The sequence below is a fragment of the Maudiozyma barnettii genome, assembly GCF_903064755.1.
Source record: "Maudiozyma barnettii strain CLIB 1767 genome assembly, contig: KABA2_14, whole genome shotgun sequence".
Classification (NCBI taxonomy): domain Eukaryota; kingdom Fungi; phylum Ascomycota; class Saccharomycetes; order Saccharomycetales; family Saccharomycetaceae; genus Maudiozyma; species Maudiozyma barnettii.
The window spans coordinates 94,186-112,580 of NW_024545251.1; the positions used below are offsets into that span (position 1 = coordinate 94,186).

An 18,395-nucleotide genomic window follows, 5' to 3' on the forward strand; every position below is an offset into this window, starting at 1 on the left:
CGTTATTCTACTTGGTTTTTTTGCTTTCTCTCTTCTTTTTAAAAAACTAAACAACCTTTTTCTATTCTTTTCAACATTTTTGCATTTTTTTTTATTTTTTTGAATATATCTGCTGATAGACTCAATGTGTTTAGTCGTAATTGACTAATTTTTGAATTTATGCAGGCATATTCCTCTCATTTTCTCTTCTCTAACTCTCTTTTTTTAAAATCTCATTTTTTAATAATATCTTTTCTACGTCATATTTTTTCTCTTTCTTTTCTCTCTCTTTCTTTTTTTCTCTTTTCTCTTTTTGTTTATATTATATTCTCTATTCTTCCCACTTTATATATTACTCTCTGCATTTTTTTAATACTTCATTCTTACTTAATTTTAATAACAAATTAAGTAATGCTTTATATTTCAATTATCCTCGTCTACATAGTTTAGTTCATATTTTTATCGATACAATATTAGATAAGTAGTAATAAAATGTTGTATTGATAAAATTACTGTGTCTTAATTTAACCTTTGTTTATGTATTTTAATCTCATTAGCTACTATTGAACACTCAAATACATATCAGACGTGAAGAATAATTCATTATAGATATTTTTTAATTAGTTTATTTTAGATATAAGAATATAAATGAGGAGGTGTGAAAAAAAAAAGTTTCATTTTTTTCATGTTAGAATAACGATATTCCCTTCCCTTATGTTATAGTAAGTATTATTGATTAATTAAATATCAATAGGGATTCGTGTCACTACATTGTTGAATGGATTGAATGATATCTCAACCAGCTGATTTCTGGTAAAATCCATAGTTGGAACCTCTAAACTTGTACATGCCATAAAATAACCATATAATACCCTTAAAGTAGACTCATGAGCAATAATCAATATATCGTTATGCATATGTTCTAATTCTAACAATAAGGGTTCCATTCTCACAGCTAGATCATGATACGATTCAGCCCTTGAGAAACGATAATGATAGGGATCTCTTAAATATTCTTCGTATTCCTTTGGATACTTTTCTTCGATTTCATCAAATGTCATATCAGCAACTACACCAGGGTGTAATTGCTTTAATTGTGATCTCTTTCGTACATCGAATCCATGTTTCTTGAAAAACATTGCTGTATCGTATGTTCTTTTTCTTTCAGCAGTCCATACTGCCAATGAATTAGGTTCTAGATTCTCACTATTTTCCTCGGAGGTGTCTGCTGTTACTGATGTATCTTTAGAGTTTTTATTAAATTCCATCGCTTTAGCCTTCCTTTCTAACCTTTTTTCTTTAACTCTATCTATCACTATTTTTGTTAATTTCTTAGAAAATCTCAACCCTTCTTCATTTAAAACCTCATCATCTATATATTTATCTGAATTACTTCTACCACATCTAGATAGATAAACACAACCCTGTTTATTGCTTAGATTCATTAGGAAGAAGACGATCTTATTCACAAGATACCCATAATTCGTGTTATTCATTATAATTCTTTCACCAAAATTCAAATATTTGATATAAGATACACCTTCTATTGGAGACATTCTTTCATATAAGGATTCATTTTCTGTAATTCTCTTTGTATAATCCTTAATTGCTTCATGTTTCCCCCAACTTTTATAATCTTCCGATTGAATGGCTAATTCGATATTCTTGGTTATTAGATTTGGGTCAGTGACAATCGATTCAACGAAAAGTACTTTTACATTATTTTTTTCGAAAGTTTTCTTAATGTTAGCTCTTTCACTCTTTCTGATATTTAGTGCATCATATATTGCAATTTGTCCCTTACCGTTATCAAAGAACTTCATCATATCTTCAGTCACTTTACTAATAATTTCTTCTTTAAATTCGGCTCCTGCTACAGTTGAAAATTCATCTGATAAGAAAGATGGGATATTTGTATTCGCTTTGGTATATTTGGATAAATGGAAGGACTCGGTTCTTACACCTAACCATCTTGTATACCTAGTTATAGCTACCGACAATAATGTTTTAGAGGTTGCAGGTAAACCTACTAACACAATCAATATTCTACCAGCATGGAACAAACAACCAGATTCTGTGGAATATAATTGGCCAGGTGAAATAAAATCCTCGACGTCAAAAACAGGTTCATGTACAGAATCGCCGTTGTTTGAATGTTTCGGGCTTAATCTCATACCAGGTTCAACCCATCTCTTAGTTGTCCTAGCCATGTAATTTGTATTATTTTCTACATCTTGTTTGGCGTCTTGATGATCCAGCAAAATATTAGAACTAGTCATTGTTCCCCTTTTTTAAAAAGAACGAATTGTACAATATTTATCAAATAGATGTTATTTCTTGAACTAGATACAACCAATAATAATAGTTTCTTAGCAATATGGTTACGTCAACAGTTCTTCTGACACTTCAGAAACAGACCTTGTGTTTATCTTAGACATTATATTATGGATAGCTGTTCTTATTAAACTCAAGGATACTAATTTAATGTTCCATTAGCGAAATTGCGGTCTTTGTCCCTTCACCCTTAGAGATATTTCTATTTTCTTTGCCGGTACTGCACCGTCACCGCAGTTTCGGCACTTTCACTGGGAGAAAGAGAAACAGGTACAAATTAAGATGTCGAAAACTAGTATCGTGCAGTTTAAATGACAAACGTCACAAAATGCGATCAACTTCATCCAACCATCTAAGATTATACTGGCTATTAAATAGCGTATATCTTCTGTCCATGCACAGGCTAGCATGCAGTTGCCCATTTTTAATTGAAATGCTTTAGTGAATCAGAAAATTTCTTCTTTATAAATTTATACCGATATATACTACAATATATGTTTATTTATGAATGATATGAGGGATAATATTAAACAATGTTTGCGCTTAGGTTTTTAAACGATCTTAATATGGTTTATATGCTCCTGTGAATTTCTTGCGCGAATGGAAAATGACAATTTTTATTTTATTTTATTTTTAAATGGGGGTTGTTCTTCTATTCTGAACTTAAGATTTATTCTAGTTTACCACCCTTTCTTGCGATCAAAGCCTTTCTGTCTTTGTCTAGATGTAGCTTAGTGATAACAACCTTGGATGGGTGGATGTTAATTGGAACTGAAGCACCGTTAGATTTTTCCTTAGAGATCTTGTCAACTTGGATAGAAAATTTCAATCTGTAAACAGAGGAAACTTTACCTTCTTGACCCTTCTTAGCACCACGAGCGACTAAAACTTCGTCATCTCTTCTGATTGGAAGAGCGTTAATACCGTATTCAGCTCTTAGTTCCTTAGATAGAGGAGCAGACATCAGGACACGTCTGACAGAAGATGGAGCTGTGAAGTAGGCCTTTCTGGACTTATTTCTGTTAGAGGAGACGTCTATAATAAAAAAAAATAGATTGAGTTGAAAATTAAAATCAAAACAATCAATTATCTGTTAGTAAATCATTCATAGTTTATAGTGTTTCAGAGACAATAATTGAATATCTAATTAAACGTTTTTTCTTATTAATAGGCTTTCATTGTTCAAGAATGTGGAAATTCATTAATGTAATTCCTTAGTACATTTTTTTTGTCAGCATTGCCATCGCTGAAAAATATCATAGTTACTCTTCATAATAGCTCCAATTTCGACATTTTTCAATTAATTTCGTCTCTTTTGAATATCTTTTTGCTTAAAGTTCTCATGACTATAAGTATTTAATAAAAATGGATCATCTGAAAATATCCTATCATATATTCATTAATTTGCTCTGATTCTATCATATAACGTGAGATCTAAAGGACATACCTAGTGATTGTTTAGCCATTTTAATTATCGATACTTGATTTGGTTGATTTAATACGTATTAAGACCCTTTCCGTTATCAATTTCTCTACAATGTTTTATAAATTACCATTATGTCATATTGGTATAGGCTACTTAGTATACACATAATAACTATCCCTAACTGAAAATTTCCCGAATAGGGTTCGAACATTTATTTAAAAAACAAATGGTAATTTTCAAACAAAAAAAAACGAATTTTGTTATATTTTGACATTCAACAACCAGACATCACATAAAATATAAAACATGTATGGGTGTTGCAGTCCAAAGATTACAAATCTACAATTTTTCAGTAAACGATATTTACTACAAATAAAAGACACATACTTTCTTTTAAGGATAATAAAAACCTGAAGCACTTTACATTGAACAGTTGGTAAACTAAGTGTATATTACAGAATTTAAAGATGCTTCCTAAGTGGAGCATTGGAAAAAATTAAAGATAAACCTACCAGCCCCTTCCGGGACTCGAACCCGGATCACATCCACCGGAAGAACGCATGCTAACCATTGCACTAAAAGGGCAGGAAATATAATTGATTTTACAATAACATGTTGTATTTAACAGTCGGTAAGACATTTTCTGCAAATTAAGGAACTTCTCTTTTTTTCCATGAATAGATTGTTATAGTATAGAAAGTAGCAATACTTAGTTATTACAATTTTATGTTTAGTAAGAAATTATTACTAACTGTTCAATATGATTCTAGAATTGACGGAAATTATGTGAAATTGAGATATCTCAAATGCATTACGAAGCATGTTAAAAAATGAAACAAAATATGTGGCATTATGAAACAAAGTTAATCGTATTATGAAACAAAACATAATTCGAACCTCAATTGATATTGGAATAAAAATACATATAAAGACAAAGAATTCTGAACTTACATTCTGAGTTAGATTATATTCGTTCTATAAATTATATACAATACAAATAATCACTTACAAATATAAGAGAAATATAACAATTATATTTTGCTTACCTAACATTAAAACTTAAGCTACACCATTCACCTCTATACCTAACACCTTTAATAATGAACGAATATAAGTCTAACCACACTATGTCTGCTTCAGCTCAAGAATATTCTTTAAGAATGATTAGTAAGCAAGTATTACTAATTGTTTCATAAGTGTCTAGAACATGTTTCAAGAATGTTTAGTAAGAATACTATCAATATTTGGTAGACTGTTTTCCTTTTCCAAAAGTATAAAAGGACCACTTATTCTAACTTTATATATATACAATCTTCCTTCTATAGACTTACTTTATATAACACAAAATAAACCACAAGATTATACATTTGAATATCTATAACTATGTCCGATAATTTCAACTCGAATACTAATCGTATATTCTCGATTTCAAACTTACGTTTACATAGACATCTTCTATTTAACTGAACAAAATTTATTATATTACGCTAAATGATCGATCTCTTTTATATTATATTAAGAGCTTTTTATATGTCATCTTGTAAAACCTTTTCATTTCCTCGATCACTCCTAAGTTGGAGACACTAGCATAGAAAATAAACACTTTCTCGCTATTTCCTGTACTGTACTATATTACTCTTAATCTCTGGAAACAAATTTTGTCACACTTACCTTGTAGCAATTATAAACGACTAATGTTATTAATATCTAGATAACAAATAATACATGCACATTTACATAAATTTGAACGAAACCTATAAGTTTTTATATAATCATATGAGCAATAATTTGTAAATATTTATGTTATTCGGACAGCTGAGGTTACAATCAACAAAATAATTAAAGTTAACCCTTTCATTAAGCTCAAAGATATTTTGGAGCTACTGCTCTCTTTAGGTGGGCTTGTATCGTCATCACCGTCTCTGATAATTATTATATTATCCTGACCATGTGGCATCAAAAAAGGGGGATATGGATTGTACCCCAGAAGGAAATGTTTATTATTCAACAATTTAATATCATCAAGAATTTTCTTACAATCTGTATTGGATTTTAAGTATGCATTAGGGCCATCATTATGAATAAATATGTCTTCATCAAAAGGACAAGTTGGAATTGTCGCATTATTCTCGTAATATAATCGCGAAGCAACATAGGATATCTTTTGATAATTTGAACAAAACGAATATTTTCCATATATTCCTTTTCCTGCATCACTCGTAATTTCTGAACAATTAGTCTTTTTACAAATATCAATGAAATAGTCCTCAAACTGAAAATTGGAATTCATATCTTCTAACAAACAGGGCAATGTGGTGAGACAATTACAAACAACGTCATCTGGGGTAGGTGGAAGTTCTCCCATAACTTGCCAGTTTAATGAAAACTTAGGACAACTATGAGGTTGTTTACTCTTGTCCAAAATATCATTCTCAACGTAGCTTGTTTGACCAATTTTAGTGTGATCAATTTTTAAGAACTGATTCTTTAGCAGTTGAAAATCAGGTAATTTTGTTATATTTTTACCATCTCTTCCAACCTTTACAACACCATAATTATTTTCTTCTTCAAAATACATGTAAACTAAGCCACCAGACCACACCTTCGACATTTGTTGTCCAAACAGAGCAGTTACCTCAGTAAATGGTCTTGGTCTATCAACATTACACCCAAATTCAGAAAAGAATACAGGAATGGGGTAATTCTTAAAGTACTTGGTTCTTTCTTCATAGCCACTTGTTTTATATGACGAATACCCGCACCATTCATACATATTTATTCCATAGAAGTCAGCATTGGTGTCGCCACAAATAAAATATTGTGCAAGGTTATCCCTAGTCTCTATGTCATCGTTTGAGGAGTAACCCACTGGAATATTTCTATAGCCTTTTTCGTTGATATATTTTTTTGTATCTCTTATAGCTGCTTTGACAAAAGGAGACGCCCCCGTAGTGTATTTGTCATTTGTAACCTCATTACCAGCGAAATACCCTAAGACATTGGGGTATTGACTCATAGTATCGACAACAGCTTTGTATCTTTCAAAAAGTATGATATCCCAAGAAGGGTTATTTCTTACGATCGATGTTTCAGGCTCTGCTAAATCTAATATGACGTATATTCCGGCTTTCATCAAATTATGCATGCACTCATCGTGGTCCAGAGTTGGGTCGATTGAATATACCCTGATAGTATTAATTCCTAACTCTTGCAAGTAACTTAGATCTCTTAAACAAATATATGGATCTGCCAATGGATCAATATAATTAGTATCAAATGTTTCGCCATTTTCTTCTAACTCAACTAGTGTCCGTTGAGGTTGATAGGCAATTCCTTTTAAGAAAAATTGTCTCCCATCAGAGGAGTTGAAAAATTTTGCACCTATTATCTCAATTGGAGGAAAAGATTCAACATATGAACAATTGACAGAATGTAAACACTGTATTATCAGAAAGATTAAAACCCACCATTGACAATAATTCTTTTTCATCTTGCTGTTTTTGTTTTATCAAGGTTCAAATATTGTTTAATACCCTAGTCCTAAATAAATATTATCTACAATTCAAAATCTTAAAACTTTTATTATAGAATATCTACGTTTTAAATTTAATGGACCACCTAGATACAAAATTTTATAAACGTTTCTTTTCTATATCTTGTGACATTTCATATTATGTTATGTCACTAATTATTTTTTTGAATTTATTTCGCACAACCTATCTTACGGTTTGTTTAGGTATTCTGTGGCAAAGTCAGAGAAAATATTATAAGTGTGAAAACATGTATTTCATAAATAGAATGAGTATTATACAAAGAATAGAAACAAATGATACAGAAAATGGAACTAAATAACTAAGTGATGACCAGATTTAAATATATAAACTTGTCAATCAAAATAATAATGAGGAGGGACATATCAACATTTTCTATTTATCTAGAATGTAAGTAAGGTTTTAACAGTGTCTATTGTAATTATTAGGTTGTCTTCCTTTTCCATTATATAAAGTTTTAAAATTCAAAATCATTTCCTCTATTTAGTAGTAGACCAGGATTTTATACTTGGTGTATGTGTGTACCAGTGACTAACATAGGTAGATATTTGTGCACCAGTATCATTATTACTTTGGTTTCTTGGTTGGAATAAGTTATGAGCAACACCGGTTAGTGATTTACCAATTTCCTTTGGAACATATGCAGATGCAACAGCTGGAGCGATGATACAGGCAGCAAAAATGACTAAAATACAGAAGTATAATGATGCATACTTCTTAACCATACGCTTACGTAAACGAGCTTGTTTCAAAGAGTAAATTGGAGGACGGATTTGACGAGATGGTTTTAACCAGAACAGCATAATAGAGTGGAATTTATCAATTTGTGGGATCAAGATAAATGGTAAGTGACAGATTAAAATAACATGTCCCAAGACAAAATCTGCGGCAAATTCTGATAATTCAATAACCTTAGCAGTCAATTCTCTAGTTGGTTGAGTCCAAGCTGCATAACCAAGACCCTTGCCGTACCATTTACCTGTCCAGAAAGCAGTATTGGCGTGATCATTCTTGAATTCACGAGTCAACAAAAATACGGTCATCAATTGGAATACAAATCTTTGACATTGTATACAAGTAACAACACCAAGTAACATCCTGGCAAAGTTGAAGCCTTCCAAGACCCACATAACAATGAAGAAGGCAATGTGAATTACAACAGCAACACCGTGGGCAATACCTGCCATAACAGCACCAGTCTTCTTACAGCACATACCAAACAATGGACCAGAACAACAAGCCATACCCATACAGAAGAACAAAACACCTAGATCAATACCGATAGGTGCTAAAGTACAAATGATAATACGAAGGGTGGAATTCACTGTATCATCATCTGTAGTCTTGACACCTGTTTGGGCATTAATAAATGTAAATGCAATGAAACAACCAGCAGCATACACGGCAGTTGGGAAAATCTCAGCGAATATGACGTTCTTCTTTTGAGCTCTACTGGCATCACCAGCAGCCTTTTCAGATTCGTCACCAACTAACTTACGTTTGAAACCAGTAATACGAGATCTTGACATTCTAACATAACCAATCCAAGAGTTTCTGTGATATTTGTTGTTACCTCTTGATAACCACCTGATGTAATCTCTGTAATCCAAGAAGAAATCTTCCCAAGAGAATTGATGAGGATTGAAAATGAATGGAGAAAACATCAAAGCGGACAAAGAAGCCCAGAACCATAGTAAAGCAGCTTGCCAATGCGCAACGGTACCAAACAACAACATAATCATAGACCTAGTACCCATATAAATTGCAGAACCAGCAAATCTAGAATATAAGATGGAGAATGGGATACGCGATGTAGCGAAACCTCTACCAGTAGAAATATAACGGGCACCACCGACAGTTAAATCACTTAACAAAGAAGCAGAATATATTTGACCTGCGAAAACTTCGAATAATGGAGATAAAGATAGGATGTGACGGAAGAATCTTTGAGTTGCCTTCCAAATACCACGTTCGATTAATTCTTGAACCACAATAGGAATAAAGGCAATCCAGAAAACAATGAAAATGGATAATGTGTAACGTCTAACCCAATCAATAGCAGGTGACAAGTTGTAACAACCAATTGGATATAGGACATCAGTAATTGGCTTATTTCTGTCGTAAATACAAATAATGGATTCGTGAGCAAGAGCGTGTAAGTTAACCAAAGTCAACATAAACATTTGAACAGACAATTGAATGAATAAATTATTCAAATGGAAACCAGGATGCGCATAGTAGAAAGTCAAGAAACGATCGATAGGAAGTTGAGTACCTAGATAGTAGTATTCACGGGAAAGCATTTGTTCACCCATACCAGCACCAATCTTTGTTGTGAAATTCAAAATAGTACCAAAACCTAAATCTCTACCTTTACCACATTGATAATATTCACAATGCTTAATACGACCACCACGTAATAGTGCGTTCATACCAGCGTAAATATCTTCGTTTAAATGTAGACCCTTTTGTGCCTTGGAGACACCACCTCTTGTAGTCATATAAGTAGCATTGATAAAATCGGGATGACCATAATGCAATTTACCACCAATTTGAGCCAATGTACGAGAGAATAATGTACCGAATGTTTGTTCTTTACCAGCAGCAACATCACCAAGAACACCGGAGTTTTCTGAGAAAATATATTCTCTAGCACCAACGATAGCGACAGGGTGATTTGTAGTTTGCTCTTCGTATTTCAATTCTGGAGCGTAAGGGTTAACTTGTTCAACGTTTAATTCTTCGAATTCAGCTAGAACAGATCTAATCTTTAAACATTCTTCTAAGTAGTTATCTTGGTTAGCATCGATCAATTGTAAATATTCACCTCTGTAGAAAATCAAAGCATGATTTTGGTTATCAGATTTACCATCACCTAAGATTGGATTACCGGACAATTGAACTCTGAATTTTGGACGTCTACGACCATTCTCCAGGATCTCACTGTGACCATCGATTAAAGCAGAATAAATTCTTGGTTCATCACCCTCATTGATTGGAGGTTCTTCATCCAAGTAAGCGATTTGTAAATCTGGATAAGCTCTTAATAAAAATTCCGCATTTTCTAATTCATGTGGTTTAAATTTAGCCAATCTTTGCATGGAAACCAAAAACTTGAATTTTCTTCTGGCCATCTTTTCTAATTCTCTCTCTAAACCTTCAGCGTTACCACCGAACATTTGGACAATCTCAGGATTCTCCACACGGTATAACAGTTTAATAGCTCTAGAATAGTTCATGAAACCAGACACGGTACGATACAAAGTTTGGAATCTCAAGGAAGCCCAGATACGTGTACGTAGCGTATATTCTGGAGCAGCGGATTTGAAACCAATACAGTAAAATGGTAAGTCATCAATTTGAGCCTTCATACCCTCGTCCTTTTCAGGATCATTTTCGTCATTATCGTATGCGGCAGTCTCTTCAGCCAATATCTTGGTGTCCTTGACGAAACAGTCCCATTCAACAGGATGTAATTGTTTCAAGTATTCCAATAGGGTGACTCTTGAGAATTGATCATCTTCACGGATAATTTCTCTTAAGGATAATAAGATTCTTTCAGCGTAATGAGGAGTCAACACAGTGAAGGTTGGCATGTTATCGACAGGCAATGGTTCTGGGATAGGAGTGGCCAATGACTGAGCAAAGAAAGAAATACGACGTTCAGCCTCGGAATTACGTGGGAAAAATTCAGTTTCAAAATTATTATCATCCTGAGATGCGAAAAAAGTTGGAGCTCTTAAGGTTCTCTTGCCTTCGATTTCAGAAGGAACTTGATGATACAATAATCTTTGAACATGATCAATGGCTAATAAATGTTCTCTGTACATGGAAATGACAATAGCGTTCCAAACTTGAGAGATCAAGACCTTTGGTTTATATTTAATTTCCATATCGGTTGTAGCAAGGATCTTTGAATAGATTCTTTTTGGTAATCTAGTGAAGATGTTTCTCCATGGAGTTAAAATGGAAATACCTAAGTAGAAGGATCTACCAATGGAGAAGATACAGTTGACAATAATATACCACAAATATGTATCTAAGAAGAATAAAATGAAATCGGTAGCGATCATTAAACCCATAGTGATTCTAGCTTGTTGTCTACAAGTCTTGTTACCCCACCAGTATTCACCAGTACATCTCATATCCATAGTGGACAAGATTCTCATAGGATCTCTTAGAGATAAGATCAAAAAGTAGTAAGATTCTGAGTATTTAGCGGCAAACACAGTGACCCAAACCAAATAAGACATCCATCTATCTAGGCCATGCAATGGAGCGAAGGATGCAGTAAACGTTTGAGAAGCCACGTAACGTCTGGTGTTTTTCTTCATATATGGAGTAAACAACCCACCTAATGGCATAACACTAAAGAAAATAATTGTACCAACGGCAATAAAGAAAGTCACTGCGGCGACAGCATGAGCCGCCACTGAGTAAACAGTATCCTTATCGTAAGCAAAGACGAAGATAATTGGACCTAAATTGATACCAAAGATGATACAAAGGAACCAAAATCTTCTTGATAAATGTTGAGCACCAGCCCATTTTCTTGGAACAAACATCCATTCACAAATGGTAGCAAATATTTGAATGAAAGAGGCGACCGAACCACCTAAAGCGGCAGAAGCCCATCTGTAAGCAGCCAACGGTTGGTTGTTTGCTAATTGTTGATAGTTATGAGTATAGAACGTTGGAGCGTTATAAGCACAGTACATCCAATAGATTGAGACGTGCATGATCCAAATACGATTGAAATTAGTGACCATATGTAACCAAGATCTTGTTTCTTTGAAAGTCTTGAAAAACACATCATCCCAAACAATGTCACCTAATCTTAAATAACGTTCTTCTGCAGGTAATTCTACCAATTTAGTGCCATCTTCGAAGATGATTTTCATGATACCTTCAGGATACCAAAACAATTGATTAACATCATCGTACCCGATAATTTCATTATGGTCCTTTTCACGTTTAACGTAACGGCCATCGACGATTTCATAGACTTGATTTCTAATGAAACGATATAATGGGGTGATGACTCTATTCAAATAGTCACCTTCGGGGATTGGATCGGGACGTTGTTGACATAGAGGCGACTCCAGATAATCCAAAGCACATTTATAAATGAAACAAAGACATTCGGAAGTGAATCTAACTTGATTTGCTTCACCCCATATCAACAGATACAAAGCGATTTGACGAACACGTTCCAAAGGAGTCAACGCATTCATTCTTGCCTTCCATCTAAAATCAGCTGCTTCCAAAGTATTATCACCTTCGATTTTTTCCAAAGTTTCTTCGGTGTTTTCCCCATTCTCTACAGCTTCTTTTATTTCCTTCTTCTTCTTCTTTTTCCATTTACGAGCCTTTCTTGATAATTTTCCCAAATTCATATTTCTAAAGCCCACAGCATCATCCATATCTAATTGAGCAGCAAAATACCATTTCTTATAGTTTGACGTGTCGCCACCAATATAATCGGCATGTAACGATAGCAAAGCTTGATCCGGAGACATTCTTGACGAACGGGAGTCCAGCAAGACCATGAAATGATCGAACATATTTCTCATGGAATCACGTTGAAACCCGAACTTGTTCGTCAAATCAATAAAGACATCTTCAATCTGTTCAATTGTAGCAGGAGCTTGCGTGTCTGCAGTCCAAGCCGGATATGGTTCATTAGGCAAAGCCATCGCGATAGCATTTGGATCATACATCATCCCAGGAGTAGACGCACCGGAATCAGCATAGCCACCCATCATACCATCACCATAGGATAATTGCGAGGGAGTGTACTGCTGCTGTTGTTGCATATTATTCGGTTGTTGCATGGATTGAGGATCCATAGGATACCCCATTCCACTCTGGCCGTTGCCATAGGGAGTACCTGGTTGAGGAGGGCCATAACTACTAAAATCCGAGAAATTTTCCATGTTATCACCTGCGTTATTCATTTGCGGATTACCTTGTTGTTGATAGTATGGATCATTTTGGTAATAAGCTGCATCTGGATTAATAGGATTACCATAATCATCGTACAACATATCCTGTTGTTGATTTTGATCAGACGGCGGCATACCGTTATTACTATTATAGTTCTGATCCTGATTATAGCTCATTTTTTTAGGAAAAAGTGAGCACTATAAAATAATCTTTGGATTAGATTGCTATATGAGAGTATGTATTGATATGTGATGAGTTTTATACTGGGAAATAAGAAGTGATTATAAGGATAAAAATGAAAAAGAGAGGTTTTGTTAAGAAAGAGTACGCCAAAGGAAGAAAAATATATATATATGAAAGTTGGTAATAATTAAAAAGTTAATAAATTAAATAGAAAGATATAACACTTTTGACAAATAATATATTACAAATAAAATAAAATAAAATAAGAAAATTTTGTGAAAGTTTCTGTTGTTGATTTGGAAAATGCATAAAATACATAATTTCACTGAAAATTTTAGAAATTTATTGATTGAATCGAAGTCCAAAGGGAAAAATCATGTATTATAGATCAAGAGATATTGCTAAATTGCAACCGTCTCTGTCACGTATAGCACATAATAATAGCATAATAGTGAAAATTGCAGGAAAAAATTTTCCACCAAAAGAAATATGGAAAAAGGCGCGTAAAATTAATATAATGGTGTAATATGGTGTAATATCGCGTTCTACGTTGTACGCTGTACCAAGAAATATGGCTATTATTAATAGTTGCGGTTTCCTCAGGATAATGGCAGTGAGAAAAGAAACGAGGATGGGAGAGAGCGTGAAGAGAATAACGCGAAATCGCGGATGCAACACGCGCTGTCTCTCGCTCTTTTTGCGGTGGGAGGGAACAAAACCCAGCCATCTCAATTTTCGGTTATTTTTAAACTGGTTTTTGACACACACACAGAGAGAACAACAAACTGTGGACGGGCCGTCCGTCGTGACACCCGGTGGTAGTAAGCACTGCCCCCTTTTCGCACTACTAAATATATGTCTGTGCACTATATCGCCGGTCCCCTATTAGAACGACGCCGTCTATTAATAGGAGAGAGAACATATCTCTATATAAATCTTTCCGCATTGTCTAATAGGTCCGGATATAAGAATCTTAAAATAGGAAACCCATACACCTGCTCTCTCTGCTACGTCACGTGCGCGTCGTGCCCAGTGATACGTGGACGTCGGCTAGCACCACTTTTCGCATGCGTTTTAGGGGTTACCCTGAGTGCGCACACTGTACACTCGATAAACAATAATAGTAACTTATATGTGTGATGGGCGGCTATTCTTTCTGTAGTAAAAACAGAAATAAGGGAGGCAGTGGCGAATTGCTGCAGTTTGTTTAATTTTTTATATAAAGAGGAAGATGTTTGTTACATTTTTATTAAAATATTTATGTTTTGTTGCATGCTTTAGAGAAGGGTCCTTATATCATTTTTAAATATATATATATTACTACTACGAAGTATAATCACTACTAACAAGTATGTAACGGTAAATATTTTATTTTATTTTACTTTATTTGAATTGAATTGAATTGTTAATTTTAGGAGGTTTATACGTATATATAGATATATATAGATATAGCAATAACCGCTTTGCCATTTTATAGTATTTCACTCTCTTCGCTGATTTCATTTTATTTTTTTGGACTATTTTTTTATGTTTAAGCTGCAATTTTAATCAATATACGTACATACTTATATACAGAAAAGGAGATTTATATTTCTATTACATATCACTACAACAAAGCAAACCAAAGATAACCATCCAGAGATAGACATACAACAAATGGCTGCTCCTCCTCCACCTCCCCCTCCTCCCCCAATGGGTGGAATGCCTCCAGCAAACTCAAATTCAGCTCCAGTACCAAATAAATCGGTAATGAAAGGTAGAGATGCTTTATTAGGTGATATTAGAAAAGGTTCAAGATTGAAAAAAGCTCAAACCAATGATAGAAGTGGACCACAATTAAGTAGTGGTGGTGTCGTTGGCTCCAACAATAATAATAACAATAGCAAAAGTAGTAGTAGTCCTATGGGTGCTCCCTCGATTCCTACGGGCGCCCCAATGATTCCAACAGGGGCTCCACAATTAGGTGATATCCTAGCAGGTGGTATACCAAAATTACATCACGTCGATAAATCGACTGAATCAATTCCTTCAGCACCTGCACCTTCAGCACCTGCACCTTCAATGCCAAGTTCAAGACCAAAGAGAGGGGCTCATAAGAAGAAAAACTCAATTTCAAATGTATCCGTAAGCACAGTTGCATCAGCACCACCAATTCCAGGTGCTCCACCTCCACCTCCAACAATGGGCGCCCCGGTTATTCCTGTGGCTCCCGTGGCTCCTATTGCACATGCTCCATCAGCACCTTCAATTCCTCCTGCTCCTCCATCATTTACACCATCCTTACCATCAGCTCCACCTCCACCTCCTATGTCTTCTGCACCAAGCATTCCGGGACCTGCTCCTCCCGCCCCACCTGCTCCTCCTGCATTCATACCAACTGCACCACAAGCACATCCCTCTTCTTCTTCTCCAGCTTCCAATAATGCGCCTAATGCCCCTGCATTGCCTTCTGGTGGTGCATTACCATTCTTAGGAGAAATCAACGCAAGAAGATCAAACAAAGGTGTCGTGAATGGAACAAGTACAAATACAAAGAGTAGCAACAGTAATCATGCCCCTCAAATGTCAGCACCTTCACCTTCTGTTCCATCACATCCATCCAAACATTCGCCTCATAAAAAGAACTCATCGGTATCTAAACCAACAGCTGCACCTGATATACCGATGGCACCTCCTCCTCCACCATCGCAAACACAGACAAAGGCACCAGCAATCCCAACTATGGGTGCACCAGCAATCCCAACAATGTCAGCACCAAGTATACCTTCAGCACCTGCACCATCAGCACCTGAACTCCCAACGATGAGTTCACCCAGTATACCTAGTGCACCCGCTCCAGTTGCTCCAGAAATCCCTTCAATGAATGCTCCTCCTGCTCCTCCATCATTTATACCAGCAGCACCGCCTGCTCCACCTTCAATGCCAATGGCTCCACCTCCACCTTCAATGACAGCAAAACCGCATAAATCGAGCAAGAAACATTCTGCATCGTCCAATGTTAACCCACCATCGTCACAACCAGCTCCAAGCTCTGCTGGTGGACCACTGCCATTCTTAGCCGAAATTCAAAAGAAGAGAGATGATAGATTTGTCGTGGCGGAAGAATCATCATATACAACAGCCACTGAACAACATAGTACCTCGAATACTCCTGTACCATCGGCACCTCCAATATCGTCTCTACCTTCTGCACCACCTTTTACAAGTCATTCATCAAACGCAGCACCTGAACCTCCAAGTGCCCCACATGTGCCAACTCCAGCCGGTGCTGGTATGTCATTCCTAAATGAAATTGAATCAAAGATGAAAGCTCATCAGCATCCAGAGAGTGCAGCTCCATCCATACAACATGCACCAGCTCCCCCAGCTCCCCCATCGGGTGCCGCCCCTATGGCTCCAGCACTCCCATCTATGACTGCACCAGTTATTCCACCGACACCGGCCCCGGTACCTACCCATGCTCCATCTATTCCAGGTGCAAGCGCTCCAAGTATTCCAGTAGCTCCTCCACCACCACCTTCTAATACTACCCCAACTATGCATGCCCCACCCCCACCTCCAACGGCTGCATTTGCACCTTCTGCTCCTCCACCACCTCCGATGTCTCCATCACCTATACTATCAAACGAGAACGTACGTAAAGTGTCCTCGCCTTCAACATCCCCACGACCTACATCGTCCAGCTTTTCAACATCAAAACCAATAAAGGGTAGACTGTTTGGAAGTGGTGAAAGTACAATGTCGAAGAACACCACCAAGATTAAACCTGAATCATATACATTGAATGTTGAGTCCGCTCATTCTTCCCAAAATGACAAGAAGATTGAAATCGATGATTCCAGATTTAATTGGAGCGTCAATGCATCACAGATACCGGCTCCTAGAAGGTTTGGAGGGTTGAAAAAACTATATCCAAGTGGTAGCGGTAGTACTGTACCATTAAATCTAAGTCTATACAAATAACTTATAATGCAGTAAATACATATATAAGTTAATATAATGAAGAGACGATTGAATTAAATTAAAATCTAGTTTTGTATTTATTTTCTTAAATATATATATGTTTATCTGTATTGGGATATGAAATATGACATTATTTACATGTATATAGGTTTTGTCATGACTTAATTACTCATCTTCCCATCCAGTCACCCAACGTTTCTCCCAGAAGTTACAATTGAACTTCGGCTTTCCTAACTTCTTATTAACGTGGTTATGTGCCTCGCACATCCATTTACCTAATTGTTCCCTATTATCAACTTTTGGAGCATTTTCTCTAATATACTTTTCGAAATCCTTTGCACACCAAGTGCAGGGATATACATGAGAAAATATTTTCAAAAACTTAGTCATATCCTCCTTCTGGGCATCAGTTGGTGCAGCCTTTGGATATTTTGCAGCCATCGCATGAAGCATTGTCCATGATGAACGACCTAGTTGATTTACATCTGGAGGAGGTATTTTTGTATAAGTTCTCGAGCCAGGAATCAAATCGTCAGAACTCACAGAAAGAAGTTTAGTGGTCGCAACAGCTGCTGAACCCTTTGTTACTTTCCCCGTCACAAACTGGAAATCACTGAATTCATTGCATGATCGACATCTAGAATGTTAATGTTAGTAACATTTTTAAATCGTAGAAGGCAAAATGTTTTGTAAATCATTTCATTATACATACATTTTCCCATCAGTATCATATATGATCTTTCTTCCGGAAGGTCCTATCTCCACTCTCTGTCCTGGATTTACCATATTTTTATATGCTATATATATGTGTTTAGAATTGCTGTATATTATCGAAGAAATATACAGATCGAACTGGTTAGGTCTAATCAATTATAGCCTTAACTTTCACCTTTACTCAATATTTGAAGTTGCTTATGTAAGATCAAGCCCGCCTTTGGCAAAATACCCATCGCGGCTTAAGTAACAATTTGGAAAAAGGTCTGAAAAATTTTTTGAGTAGCAATATTATACTT

At 35.5% G+C, this 18,395-nt stretch overlaps 6 protein-coding genes and 1 non-coding gene across 7 annotated transcripts; 1 reads left to right on the forward strand and 6 right to left on the reverse strand.

Moving 5' to 3' along the window:
• Positions 1–719: 719 nt before the first annotated feature.
• Positions 720–2,258, reverse strand: KABA2_14S01012 (bifunctional fructose-2,6-bisphosphate 2-phosphatase/6-phosphofructo-2-kinase; the record flags this gene model as incomplete). Its single annotated transcript, XM_041553208.1, has 1 exon — positions 720–2,258. One exon carries the CDS (start codon positions 2,256–2,258, stop codon positions 720–722), a length of 1,539 nt encoding a protein of 512 aa, XP_041409142.1.
• A 725-nt stretch (positions 2,259–2,983) lies between these two features.
• RPL26A (60S ribosomal protein uL24) lies at positions 2,984–3,779 on the reverse strand (the record flags this gene model as incomplete). Its single annotated transcript, XM_041553209.1, has 2 exons — positions 2,984–3,348; positions 3,761–3,779. The coding sequence occupies 2 exons, from the start codon at positions 3,777–3,779 to the stop codon at positions 2,984–2,986; spliced, it is 384 nt and encodes a 127-aa protein (XP_041409143.1).
• A 473-nt stretch (positions 3,780–4,252) lies between these two features.
• KABA2_14S01056 lies at positions 4,253–4,324 on the reverse strand. Its single transcript has one exon. It is a non-coding gene; the product is annotated as a tRNA-Arg (tRNA).
• A 1,213-nt stretch (positions 4,325–5,537) lies between these two features.
• On the reverse strand, positions 5,538–7,229 carry GAS2 (1,3-beta-glucanosyltransferase; the record flags this gene model as incomplete). Its single annotated transcript, XM_041553210.1, has 1 exon — positions 5,538–7,229. The coding sequence occupies one exon, from the start codon at positions 7,227–7,229 to the stop codon at positions 5,538–5,540; it is 1,692 nt and encodes a 563-aa protein (XP_041409144.1).
• Positions 7,230–7,769: 540 nt separating this feature from the next.
• Positions 7,770–13,412, reverse strand: FKS1 (1,3-beta-D-glucan synthase; the record flags this gene model as incomplete). The annotated part of the gene is made up of 1 exon (XM_041553211.1): positions 7,770–13,412. The coding sequence occupies one exon, from the start codon at positions 13,410–13,412 to the stop codon at positions 7,770–7,772; it is 5,643 nt and encodes a 1,880-aa protein (XP_041409145.1).
• A 1,663-nt stretch (positions 13,413–15,075) lies between these two features.
• On the forward strand, positions 15,076–17,382 carry VRP1 (Vrp1p; the record flags this gene model as incomplete). The annotated part of the gene is made up of 1 exon (XM_041553212.1): positions 15,076–17,382. One exon carries the CDS (start codon positions 15,076–15,078, stop codon positions 17,380–17,382), a length of 2,307 nt encoding a protein of 768 aa, XP_041409146.1.
• Positions 17,383–17,547: 165 nt separating this feature from the next.
• On the reverse strand, positions 17,548–18,168 carry KABA2_14S01144 (uncharacterized protein; the record flags this gene model as incomplete). Its single annotated transcript, XM_041553213.1, has 2 exons — positions 17,548–18,019; positions 18,095–18,168. 2 exons carry the CDS (start codon positions 18,166–18,168, stop codon positions 17,548–17,550), a joined length of 546 nt encoding a protein of 181 aa, XP_041409147.1.
• Positions 18,169–18,395: the final 227 nt, after the last annotated feature.